Consider the following 11,868-nt stretch of genomic DNA (forward strand, 5'->3'; position numbering starts at 1 on the left):
TCTCGTGGGAGGTGATTTCTCGCTTTCTGTCTCTATGTCTCTCTCTTGTCTGTCTGGCGAGCACACACGCCCTATAGCAAAAACCTCTCCGAAAAAAGAAAAACAAAAATGAATAATGGTGAGGCCAGTAGGTGCCGTGGTTAAGGCAATGGACCTCCCATATGGCCAAGCGCAGTTTGAGTCCTGGACCTGGCGATTTGAAAATCATGCTGGGCATGTGTGCCTGTGTGTCAAAATCCTGAGAGGAGAATAAAAAAGAAGGGATTATGGAGTGGCCATCCCCCCAGGACAGCTCTTTCTCATCCACTTTCCCTCTCCCTGTTTCTCTCTGGCCAGCACACATACCCTATGACAAAAACCTACAGAAAAAAAAAAATTAATAATGCCATTTTGTCATGAACATTTATCTAATAATAGTTCACTGTGCATTCTTGTTATGATAATTTTATCACTGCAAAGTTGTTCTCCTAGGCCATGACCCCACGTCCTGAGAAGAACGACATGAAGCAAAGCTTCTCTACTTTTAGGGGAGCTACAAAAGTCATGAAAGGATCTCTAACTTGGGACCAGCAGTTAGCGTAATGGCTATGTCGCTGGACTCCCACGTGGTTGACGGTAGTTCGAGTCCTGGACCTGGTGGCTTAAACTCACGCCGGGCGTGTGTGCGTGCGTGCCCAAGATCCCAAGAGGAGAATGGAGGAGAAGGGCATGGCCATCCCCTCTGGGGGGTGATTTCTCACTTTCTAGCTCTCTGTCTCTCTCTGTCTGGTGAGCGCACACGCCCTATAGCAAAAAACTCTCAAAATAAATAAATAAATAAATAAATAAATAAATAAATAAAAGGATCTCTAACTTTATTCACAGATCCCTATTTTCATCATCAGGTGCAAGCAATTGAAAACTGCCAAGAACTCCAATAATAATCCTCCAGCATGTTTATATTTATTTTTCTTGCAGCACCTGAAGGACAACAAAGGAATAATGGCAGTGCACTAAGTTTAGAATAGGAATGATCCTGCCTCACCTGCACTGCAAAATCAAGGCAAGGCATTTAACCTGCCAAGGCCTCAGTTTCCTCACCAATAAACTATGGATGGTAGACACTCCTCTCACAGTTCCTGTGAGGGTAAATGAGATTAATTTCTGAAATGTCTTATTGTTTACAAACCAATTTCATAGACATAATCAAGAATAAGCCTCCCAGGGACTGGCAAAGAAGAAGGGCAAATTCTCAAATATGTGTTGGAATCATTCCCGTATTAACTGCTGTTCTAAATCTGTAGTTTTAAAACCAGCGGAAATATAAGATATAAATTATGAACTATTTAGAGAAGAAAGAAAATGTGTGCACTTTTTTCTCAGATCTCCAGAACTTTCTCAGACCTGCTTGTGCAGAGGTACAAAGGCTATCCCAGGTAAAGAGCTATCCCAGAACAAACATCGGTTAAAGCAGATATGCTTTGGAGAATGCAGAAGACAGCCTCTCAGTTTGCACTTTGGAGATTCCAAAGAATACGCTAATTATTTTACATGCTAACATTATTACAGACGCTAGCCTACCAATGTGTCAGCAGATTTTGCCTAATGAGCAGTTCATTTGTCCTCTGAAGAGCTATGCAACGGGTCTTTGGAAGAAGCCGTTTTTCATTTTTGATCACCTAGCGCTTAAAACTGTCACGTGCCCTTGTTTTGTTTGTTTGTTTTCACAGCCACTTCTCAATTGCTGCAACTCTTTGAAACACATAAATAAAACAAAGATTGGGAGGTGATTTTGAAGGCAATCAAAATGACAAGGCAGAAGAGGGTCACAGGCCCAGTGAAGAGGGACCTGGCCTCAAGATCAACCTTCAGGATTTCAGGAGGGCTTTGGACACTTCCCGGCTGTGTGCCCAAGCAGGGTGTTATCCTGGAAGCTTCGGTGTTGGCAACTGTAAAGTGGCACCCCAACCTGCCAACCTCCCGAGCTGTTCTGCGGCTCTACAATTAACTGTGTGTAAGGTGCATATAGGAGAGGTGGCATGCAGTAAGTGCTCAACAGCCATTAGTTACTATTATTAAAATTACTGAAAACATAATAAACTTGGCAACAGCTAAGCCCATCGAATATCTGTTAATAATCATTTTGGGGCCCAGGTGCAATAATGCACTGGTCAATGCTGCTACTTGACAGGCTGAGGCCACATGGGAGGCCCCAGTTTGATTCCTGGTCCATCCTAAAATCCAAGTGTCATATGTGAACCTGTATTCGAAACTTCTCAGGGGACTGAGGCAAGTGAGGCATGACATAAGGAGACCTTTTTCTTAAAATAAATAAATAAATAAAAGCTTTAAAAATCATTTTTAGGGGCCAGTGGCTTGGTGGTTAAGGAACTGAACTCCTACGTGGCCAATCACAGTTGGAGTCCTGGTCCAGCAGCTTGAAAATCATGTCGGGCGCACATGCGTGCTTGCCTAAAATTCCAAGAGGAGAATGCAAGAGAAGGAACTGCAGCATGGCCATCCCCCTGGGGGGTGATTTCTCACTTTCCCTTTCTCTGTCTCTCTCCTCCAGCAAGCATATGCACCCTATGGCAAAAACCTTAAAAATAAAATTATTTGTATCCTATGAATTATACATGTAAATATATTTTTAAGATGAGAAAGCCAGGTAGAATAGTGATCCTGTTCTTTTCATTAGAGGGTAGTTGAGGCTCTAATTTCCCTGCTTCCTCCATTTTTTTTTCCCTTCTCCTGTCTTCTCATAATCTTGTTCTTTCTTCCTCCTCAGCCTCAATTGCATACCTACTTCCTTTTCTTGGAGTCAGAGCTACCACTGACGGTTGGACCTGGCCTTGTCATATAAGACTACATCTTGGTCTTAAACTTAACCAAGACGCCTCCGAGTACTCTAAGTACTCAAGTGAACCTCAAGGTTCAACTGCATGTAGAAGTAGACTTTTCCTGACTTCTCTACCCTGACAAAAAGTGGCTTACTTGCAGCAAGAAGGTCAATCCACAAGTATAAGAGAAATTCCTCAAATTTTTCTCCTGAAATTTTGATTCTCTTTCCACTGCTCCATCTCCCTGGAAAATGCAGCTAAGGAATTTACCGCAGAAAGGGTAGCAAACAAAAAATGTTTTAATAACATTTCTACACATAGCTCAAGGCTTCTAAAGTTACAATTATGAGTTCATGCAGTGTTAACAACTGTTTTTCATTCTGTTACTGGTTTGAGCATTTAAATAGGAATTGATAGAATGAACACATCTAATGTACAACCTAATAGAGAGTGATGGCTCCAGAAACAAACTACACTTCTTCCACCATAGAATCGGGAAATGTTGACCATGTGTTTCATGTGTTTATGCTTATTACCAAGGAAAATTCAGAGATATTTAGTTATTTCATGTAAAGAGCTTTAAAGTTTCACCACTTTGGGGAATTAACTAGCCTATTTTTTATTTGTTTGTTTTAAATTGCTAAAGCATGGGTACATATGTCCAAGAGAGACAGAAAAGACAGAAAGAGAGAGGGAGAAAACACCTCCCGATGGGGTGTGGTCATGCTGCAATCCTCTCTCTTTCATGTGTCCATTTCAGACATGCATGCACAGGTACCAGTATGTTTCTCGAGGCACCTGGACAGAGGTTCAAACCATGGTTCATCATGTGGAATCCAGCTTCCTTTAACCATTAGGCTACTGAGCTGGCCCCATTAACTACCATATTTTGGAAACATCTCCTGTGAGTTTCCCGTCTCCTTCACTGCAGTGCGCAGGTTTGGGAAGCACCAGCTGCTCTGGTATTTCCACCAAAGATCTCTCCTCTTTGCTAAAGCATCCCAAGGGCCTCACTCATCTGGAACCCACAAGTTCACTTTCCATGAACTCTACCAAATGAGAAATGAAATACAAAGAGTTTGAGAAGAACTATAGAAAGACTCTAAACAAGACATGTAGTTTTTCCAAGATCCTAAGCTACCTCTCCTTCCAGTCAGCTGTTTGTTTGTTGCTTGTTGTTTAAGGAAACACGCACATCTTATAGATATTTGAGGAATTGTAAACATTGGACAGAGTTGTCATGCCTTTGAGAGGAGCTAGATTCTTAAGTGTGCTTCCCACTATCACTTATATTCACTCTTTTTTTTTTTGAGAGGTTTTCGCTATAGGGCGTGTGCGCTCGCCAGACAGACAGAGACATAGAGGCAGAAAGCGAGAAGTCACCCCCCAGGGGGGATGGTCACGCTGCAATCCCTTCTCCTCCGTTCTTCTCTCCGGATCTTGGCCACGCACACACATGCACCCGGCGTGAGTTCTAAGCCACCGGGTCCAGGACGCGATCCGCGGTCGACTACGTGGGAATCCAGCGACATAGCCATTACGCTAACTGCTGGTTCCCGACTTATATTCACATTTTGCACGCTGGAGAAGCAGGGTCTTCTCCCTGCGAGTCAGTAATTTTCATCTCCATTCTGAGCCTATCACATAGACTCTGAGTTTCTGCAGAGCAAGTGCTATCCTACCTGGATATTAACACACTGAAGTAGATGGAGGAAAAAGTCTGAATTTCTGTAGCTGTAACCAAAAAAGAGAAAAAGAAAAAGAAGTAAATTCTGGGAAAGTTCAGTGGATACTGACTTTATTACTCTGCAGAAGAACTGCTAATCTGGACCTTTAGAGCAGATGCTTCTATACAGAAGTGCCTTGGGGCAGTGCAGTAGTAAAACACAATGTTCGGCAAGGCCAATCTCAGAAGAAAGAGAGAGAGAGAAATGAGAAATCACCTCCTGGGGGAATGGCCATACTACAATTCCTTCTCCTCCACTATCCTGTTGGGATTTGGGGCATGCACACACATACACTTGGTATGATTTTCAAGCTGCTGGGTCCAGGACTCAAACCTAGTGGGAATCCAGCGCTAGGCTTACTATGTACACATGATCCAGGGCTGGCTAATGCTAGGAGTGGATCATGGCTTAAGAATCTTGTGGAGGAGTGACCAGCAGTTTGCATAATGGCTATGTCACTGGACTCCCATGTAGTCAACCGCAGTTCAAGTCCTGAACCCAGAGGCTTAAACTCACGCCGGGCGCATGTGTATGTGTGCCCAAGATTCTGAGAGGAGAATGGAGGAGAAGGGATTGTGGCATGGCCATACCCCCCGGGGGTGATTTCTCACTTTCTGTCTCTCTCTGTCTTTCTGGTGAGCACATGTGCCCTATAGCAAAAAAAACCTCTCCAAAAAAAAAAAAAAAAGAATCCTATGGAGGATATTGCCTCTCTATCTATCTCTCATTCAAGGAAGAAACAAATGGATAAACTTTTTTTAAAAAAGTGTCTCAGAGCTTCTTCAGGAAGATGTTCTTTTTCTGTGGTTCTAGACAATGTGTAGCTTCTAATCAAATACTACTAAGAAAACTAAGTCTTACAGTCTGAGCCAGCCAAGTAACCTAGTGATTAAGGGAGCAAGATTCCATACAGCTGACCTTGTGGTTCTAATCCCAGACCTGGCTGGGCACATGTACATGTGTGCCCAAATCCCAACAGGAATGTAAAAATGGAGGAGAAAGAGAGCATGACCACACCCCACTGGGGAGTGTTTTCTTCCTTTCTCTCTCTCTCCTTAGCTCTGTCTCCTTCTAGTAAGCACACATGCCCTCCAGCAATTAAAGAAAAAAAAATGTTAAAGTTAAAATATTTATTCAAGACATCTGGCACAAGTACTATTAAGGGACTTGTTTCAAGTTTTGCAGACCTACACATTTAGGGTAGTTATTATAAAATATTGCATTGTTGGAAAAGTGATGACACATTTTTGCATAGAAAATCATAGAAAAATATGTCATGACATTTCTGATGACCCAATAGTAAGGGGGCCAGCAGGTGGTATAGTGGTTAAGGAGCTAAACTCTCACAAAGCTAACCACGGTTTGAGTCCCAGATCCGGTGGCTTGAAACTCACATTAGGCATGTGTGTGTGCTTGCCCAAAATCCCAAGAGGAAAATGGAGAAGGGATTGCAGCATATGGCCATTCCCCTCTCAGGGAAGTGATTTCTGGCTTTCAGGCTCTCTCTCAGGCAAGTGCAGGTGCACTATAGCAAAACTCTTTCTTAAAAAAATAATAATAATAATCTCACTACTGCACTTGACAAAAAATAATAATAAAATAAAATAATAATGCTGTAAGTAATAATAATAGCACTAGAATAATACTAGAATAATAACACTGAAAAGTATTGTCAGTACCCATGTGCACTGAAAATAAAGAAGTCATTTGCAAAACCCAATCTTTGGTTATACGAGGTTATGTCCCACTGAAGGCAGAGAAATAAATACAATCAGTAGGTATGCCAGTTAGTATCTACCTATATTTAAATAGATACAAGCACATACTTATAGCACACATACACACACTCACAATTAAGCCAGAGCTAAGATGATAGATGTGTATTAAGAAGAAAACAGTGGCAACATGAGTCAGAGTCAGATAACCCTTAATAAACATAATCACACAGGATGGAATGTTTACTAGGGAATTTGCCTTAGGGTTAGATAGTTGACTCCTATATTCCATGCAGACATCTCCAGCACAGCATCCTTCACTATCACCATCTTCTCCTGGTAAAGTGCTCACTTTTCGACAGGCAGCCACTCAGATTTGTTCAGCGCTAATCATTGGACACAGCTTCCTTAGATTGAGTAATTCTAACATCCATTAGTAGTTTACACCTATTGGTCTTTGTTCAGCACTCCGAGTTCAATTTCATCATGACAGTTCTTCAAATACTATTTCGTCTATTCCCTTCTGCATTCATTCAGAGAACTAGCTTACTCTAGGCTTTTATTCCCAGATGGCTTCGTATACTTTGATGCATCCCTAAGACCATGTTAAAATGCTTAACAATCTAGAAGGTTTCACCAGTAAAACTGTCAAGCCAAAGTGTCTGAACAGTTTCTAGAGATACCAGCAGATACAGACTAAGTGATTTCTACTCAAAATCAATCCAGTATTCATTAGGTTTCCAAGGACAAAGGTATTCAAGTCTATGTGAGTTGATTGTCAAATGCGAAGAAAAGTTACCTCTCTGTTCTCTCTTTTGTTTTAAATGCACCAAAAGAGTCCCAACTCTCTGAAATTATCATCTCATTTTCAGGCCAAAGATACTATCATTGTCTACATTGATGCTTTTATTGGAACCTAGATGCTTTAATTTGAACCCACCTGTATGATAGTTTAGTTTAATCCTGTCTTTAATTTCCCGGAGTATGTGTGTGCTTGCCAGAAAAGAGATAGAGAGAGGGAGAAAGGACTCCTCAGTGGGGCATAGTCATGTTACGTGTTTACAACCATGCCTGGGCATAGAAAGCTTCCCGTAAACATTACCTGCCACAGTTGTTATTACTTCAAGGTACGATTCCTGAGTGGTGATGGATTTGTGAGGACTTACATTCAGGCAGCTGACTCTCCTCATACCTGACAGTGCCGATTTGAGGTGAAAAGGAACTCAGGCCATTGGCAGAGCCTCAGAACTAAGAGGGTCGAGTGCATGGCTCTGGTCTCACCAACTTCGATTCCACCCTATCCAGAATTTTGCAAAAGAGATCTTAATAATCCAAGTGTAGTGCTACCACCTCTGACCTGCAGAGGCAGGATAAACATTAACACTGAAAAAACCCCCAGTAAGTGACCATGAGGCTCAGAAATCCATAAAAGGCAGGGGCAGCTGCTCCTCTCTTCCTACTTAAACTGAGATCTGTTTATCAGGCTCAACTGCCGTCAACGTTAATGGTTTAATAGTTTTTAGTCACCCACGGATTACCCCAATCCATTCTCCAGATTCTATACATGGGCCATAACCTAGATTTTATGAAAGAAGATGAAGTGAAAAATATGGCACTCCATAAAAGATTTACCAGAAGAGACTAATCATTTACACATTCTCTTATATTTCTAGAAAGCAAAAGATCAAGGCAGTAGTAATGCACTGCTCAAAAGAAGCTGGATCCCACATAGCAGTTGTGGTTTGAATCCCTGGCCCAGCCAATCTGAAACATGCCAGGCATATGAGCAAGTGCCCAAGGAGGATGCGCCTCCCTCTCTCCTATCTCCTTTTCTCACTTCCACATGAGTACATACATATCATGAACAGAAAAGAAAAAAATCAAAAATAAATAAAACTGTAAAGACAAAGAGGAATAAGATAACTTTTTCCTGGAGCAAGTGTTCATAAAGGCAGTAGAGGGTAGGGCTGTCAATTAGACCATTAACTTGAATAAACAATGAGAAACAGGAAAACAAAACCATCTAGAAACACCCATTATTGGTTTACATATACCTTGATCTAAGGAGAAAAGTAAAAGTTTGAGGACTGATTGAATTACGAGAGGCAGAAGGAATGCTAGGGAAGGAAGAAGTGGGAGATAAAGAAGGATGATGAAAGGGAGGAATGGTGATTTCTTGGCAATAGGAGCTTTAACTTCCCTACTAATTAGAACTTGTCTTCCAAGGCTAATCTGCTCTGTTGAGTGGTCATGAAGCATTATAAGAACGAAATAAAATAAAGGACTACACACTCAATGAATAATGACATAAGTGCCAACAAGGAATTTCTCTCTTCACTTTAAAGATCTCAAGAGTTGAAGCTAGAATTAAATGTCCAGACTCCAAAGTTGAAGTTCTGTCCTCTACACAAGGACTTCACCAAGCTGTATCATGCATGTGACAAATGACTGAGTAGCTTCAGAAGGAACCAAGATTCTGCATTTCTGACAGGCTCCCAGGCGATATTGATACAGAACATCCTTGAATCACACTGAGTTGGAAGCCTCTGTCCTGTTGCACATGCTAAGGTAAGCTTCATGAATGAACTTTTTGAATGAAAGAAGTATTTTCCAACAGCAGGAGAAAGTGAGATTACTAATGAAATAATGTCTTTTTTTTTTTTTTTTGAGAGAGAGAGAGAGAGAGATTTTTCTTCTAGGGCGCGTGTGCTTGCTGGAGAGAAAGAGAGAAAGAGAGAAAGAGACAGAAAGGGAGAAATCACCCCCAAGTGGGGGTGGCCACACCTAAATCCCTTTTCTTCCAGTCTCTTTTCGTTATCTTGAGCATGCACACATGTGCTTGGTGTGAGTTTTAAGTCACCAGGTCTGGGACCCCAACCGTAGTCAACTACATGGGAGTCCAACCAAGTAATCATTAAGCCACCTGCTGGTCCCTGAATACCGATGTCTTAAAAGTTCTAATAATTCAATGATATTTGCAATATTCAAGAGGCATTTGCATGTCAGTGTCAACCACCATTAGTAAGTAACATCTATCTGACTGTCCATATGTATTGTATGTACACGTGTGTGTATATACTTACGCTGCAGATTTTAGAAGTGCAAAATATACAAACACCAATGTTTCATAGATGAGCAATCACTCGTATTTTATTAGTCTATATTTACTGATAATCTCCCTCCATGTCTGAAATATACCCTCTCTGAATAGCACCAAGCCTACAAAGGTGTCTTAACTCTCAGTCTCCTTTGATAATAAAAATACTATGTCTGGAGATCACTTTCTCTGTCTTTGAAATTTGACATCTGTAGTAAGAAAGATGGCATGGTATATCAAATCCCAACAGGTTTATTTGCATATGTTTTATCATGGAACAACACAACACAACAAAGCTGACCAAACCCAATTACATAAGTCACAACCCTACTTAGAAAGAGCCATTGTACAATTTGAGTGGGGTAAAGAAAGAAAAAAGAATATGCTGCTTCCATTTCTTTTTTTTTTCCTTGCTTTTAAGAAGAATCTCAATGCATTTGACACAAGTTGATGAAAACACGTGTTCCTCCTGCTTAAACTCGGTTACCTCCACAAGCTTCCTATTGGTCCCCTTGAATCAGCTGAACACAAGGGGTTTACCCTATAGAAAGTCCACAGTGTATCTGAATCTGATCCCAGTAAAAATTTCACTTCAGCTGAAGTGAAAATGCAGAGGTAGCATTTACGGATAACAGCTGGAGAACATTAGTTTCCTGTCTCTCCTTTTCTCTCCCATGGGTTGAAAATTCTGCTGTTCAGACAGGAAGTCGTCATATACCACACACTGTACAATGTAAGAATGCTGGGATAGAAGAACAAGTTGCAGAGGATTACAAGAACTGTGTGTGTGTGTGTGTGGGGGGGGTGTTCAGAACACATCGCAGTGACTGTATACCTCCTGGGCTGTTCTCTCCCCATCAGTGTTCAAAGAGCCTACTGTATACACACCCAGAATCGATAAGCACACACTGCAATCATTAAATGCTTTTTAACAATTCAGAGGAAGAAGGCTTAATCGTTCATTTTCCCTCATTTCTAAAACATTAGCTCTAAGATGTTCTGGGGAGTGGCCAAGTATCTCCAATAATCTTTCTTGGCACACATGCACACTTGCTATCTAAAAGACGACCTGTAACTTTTAACTTAAAAAATTTAAATTAAAAAAAAAAAAACCCTCACACATAACTGCCCAGGATAAGAAAAAAAAATGTGTGTGTGTATGCGCGCGCGCACGGGCGCGTATATAAATCATCTGGAAAAGGATGATTTAAACAAAAGGTTCTTGTAGTCTTCTCAGGGTCGACTTCTGCTGTTATTTCACAACGCTGCTGAGAAACGAACACAGACGCAAACATGGGGAGAGACACCCACATTCTGCGGCCACAGCTCCAAGTTTTGAACAGGACGATAAGCGTTTCCCTCACACCACATGCTGAATAGCTATTCTGCATTCCTACCAGTCTGCAAGCCTGGCCCCTCCTTTGTAACCGCCGGTCCTCTGGGGGGCAGGCTGTAAAACTGACCGTCTCTTCCACTCCCCTCTGGCCAAGTTCACTTGTACAAACCCTCTTAACTTTTGAACTGCAGAAAGTGCCTGTGCCTTCTGAATATCAAGGGCAAGGTCTTAATCAACTGGGATACAGCACCACGGTTTTATGCAAAGAGGGGGAGGAGGAAAGAGCCAGAAGCCAACCCACACATCCATCATCCTTTTAGGAGTAGGTGGAGTTTAAAGTTTCCCCAACTTCCAAGTTCCCACTTGACAGGCAATATTTCTGTGCAACTTCCAGCCCCACTAACAGATGGTCCTTTGCCCCACTTGGGCCCCAGGAGAGCCAGACAAAGCCCCCAACCACTCCTCGCCTCCCGCGACCCATAGGTGTCTTAGTTTCATGACGCTGTCAGACCAGGGCAGTTAGCAAAGAACGGAAACGTAACTTCTTCCAGAAGTTTTTTTCCTGCCACAGGAGAGCCCACAGGGCTGGAACACAAAGGCCGGGGAAAGTTTTCACTGCGCTGTATTTTAAAAACGTTTTCTTTCTGCCATCGGCCAAGTCATCATCGGAAACCCTAGATGCCCAGGAAAGGAAAGTTGAGACACATGTCTTCAGAAATACAGCAAAGATGTCTCTTGGTGCAACTTCATCCCAAAGACACGCGGGGAAATTGCTCGGAAACCCCACCCCACCCCCTCGGTGGGAAAGCATCCTCCGGCCGCCTGCCCACTCAATAACCTCAGTGCCAACGGAGAGGGTCATGGCCCCGACAGGGTGCCAACGCGGGTGCGCCCCCAGGCAGCAGGCAAGGACCTTCCTCCGCAGCCGGGAGGGCGAGGGGGAGGGGTGGGGGCGCGATCCGGGAGCCTGAGGACGGACGGCTCACTCACCCTCACTGCCGTACTGTTTGCCATTGTTCGCGCCCATCCTGTCGCCGTCATGCCCGCCGTCTCCCTGGACACTCCATAGCTGGGGCGCACCTCCTGCGCGCTCGGCTAGAGGAAAGCCCGCCCGACGGGACCGTTAGCTGCACATACCCCCGCGCTCTGGGGCCGCCCCTGCACTCCGGTGGCG

General features: G+C 42.9%; 1 protein-coding gene across 1 annotated transcript in view; it reads right to left on the reverse strand.

Moving 5' to 3' along the window:
* The window catches only part of FBXL7 (F-box and leucine rich repeat protein 7), a 429,933-nt gene extending 418,071 nt beyond the window's left edge, over positions 1-11,862 (reverse strand). Inside the window, exon 1 of the mRNA XM_006165244.2 lies at positions 11,685-11,862. Within this exon, the coding sequence (XP_006165306.1) occupies positions 11,685-11,721 (37 nt within the window). The 5' untranslated portion in view covers positions 11,722-11,862. The remainder of the gene's footprint in view (positions 1-11,684) is intronic.
* Between the last annotated feature and the right edge of the window lie 6 nt (positions 11,863-11,868).

Source organism: Tupaia chinensis, unplaced genomic scaffold (genome assembly GCF_000334495.1).
Source record: "Tupaia chinensis unplaced genomic scaffold, TupChi_1.0 Scaffold143836_1, whole genome shotgun sequence".
Classification (NCBI taxonomy): Eukaryota; Metazoa; Chordata; class Mammalia; order Scandentia; family Tupaiidae; genus Tupaia; species Tupaia belangeri.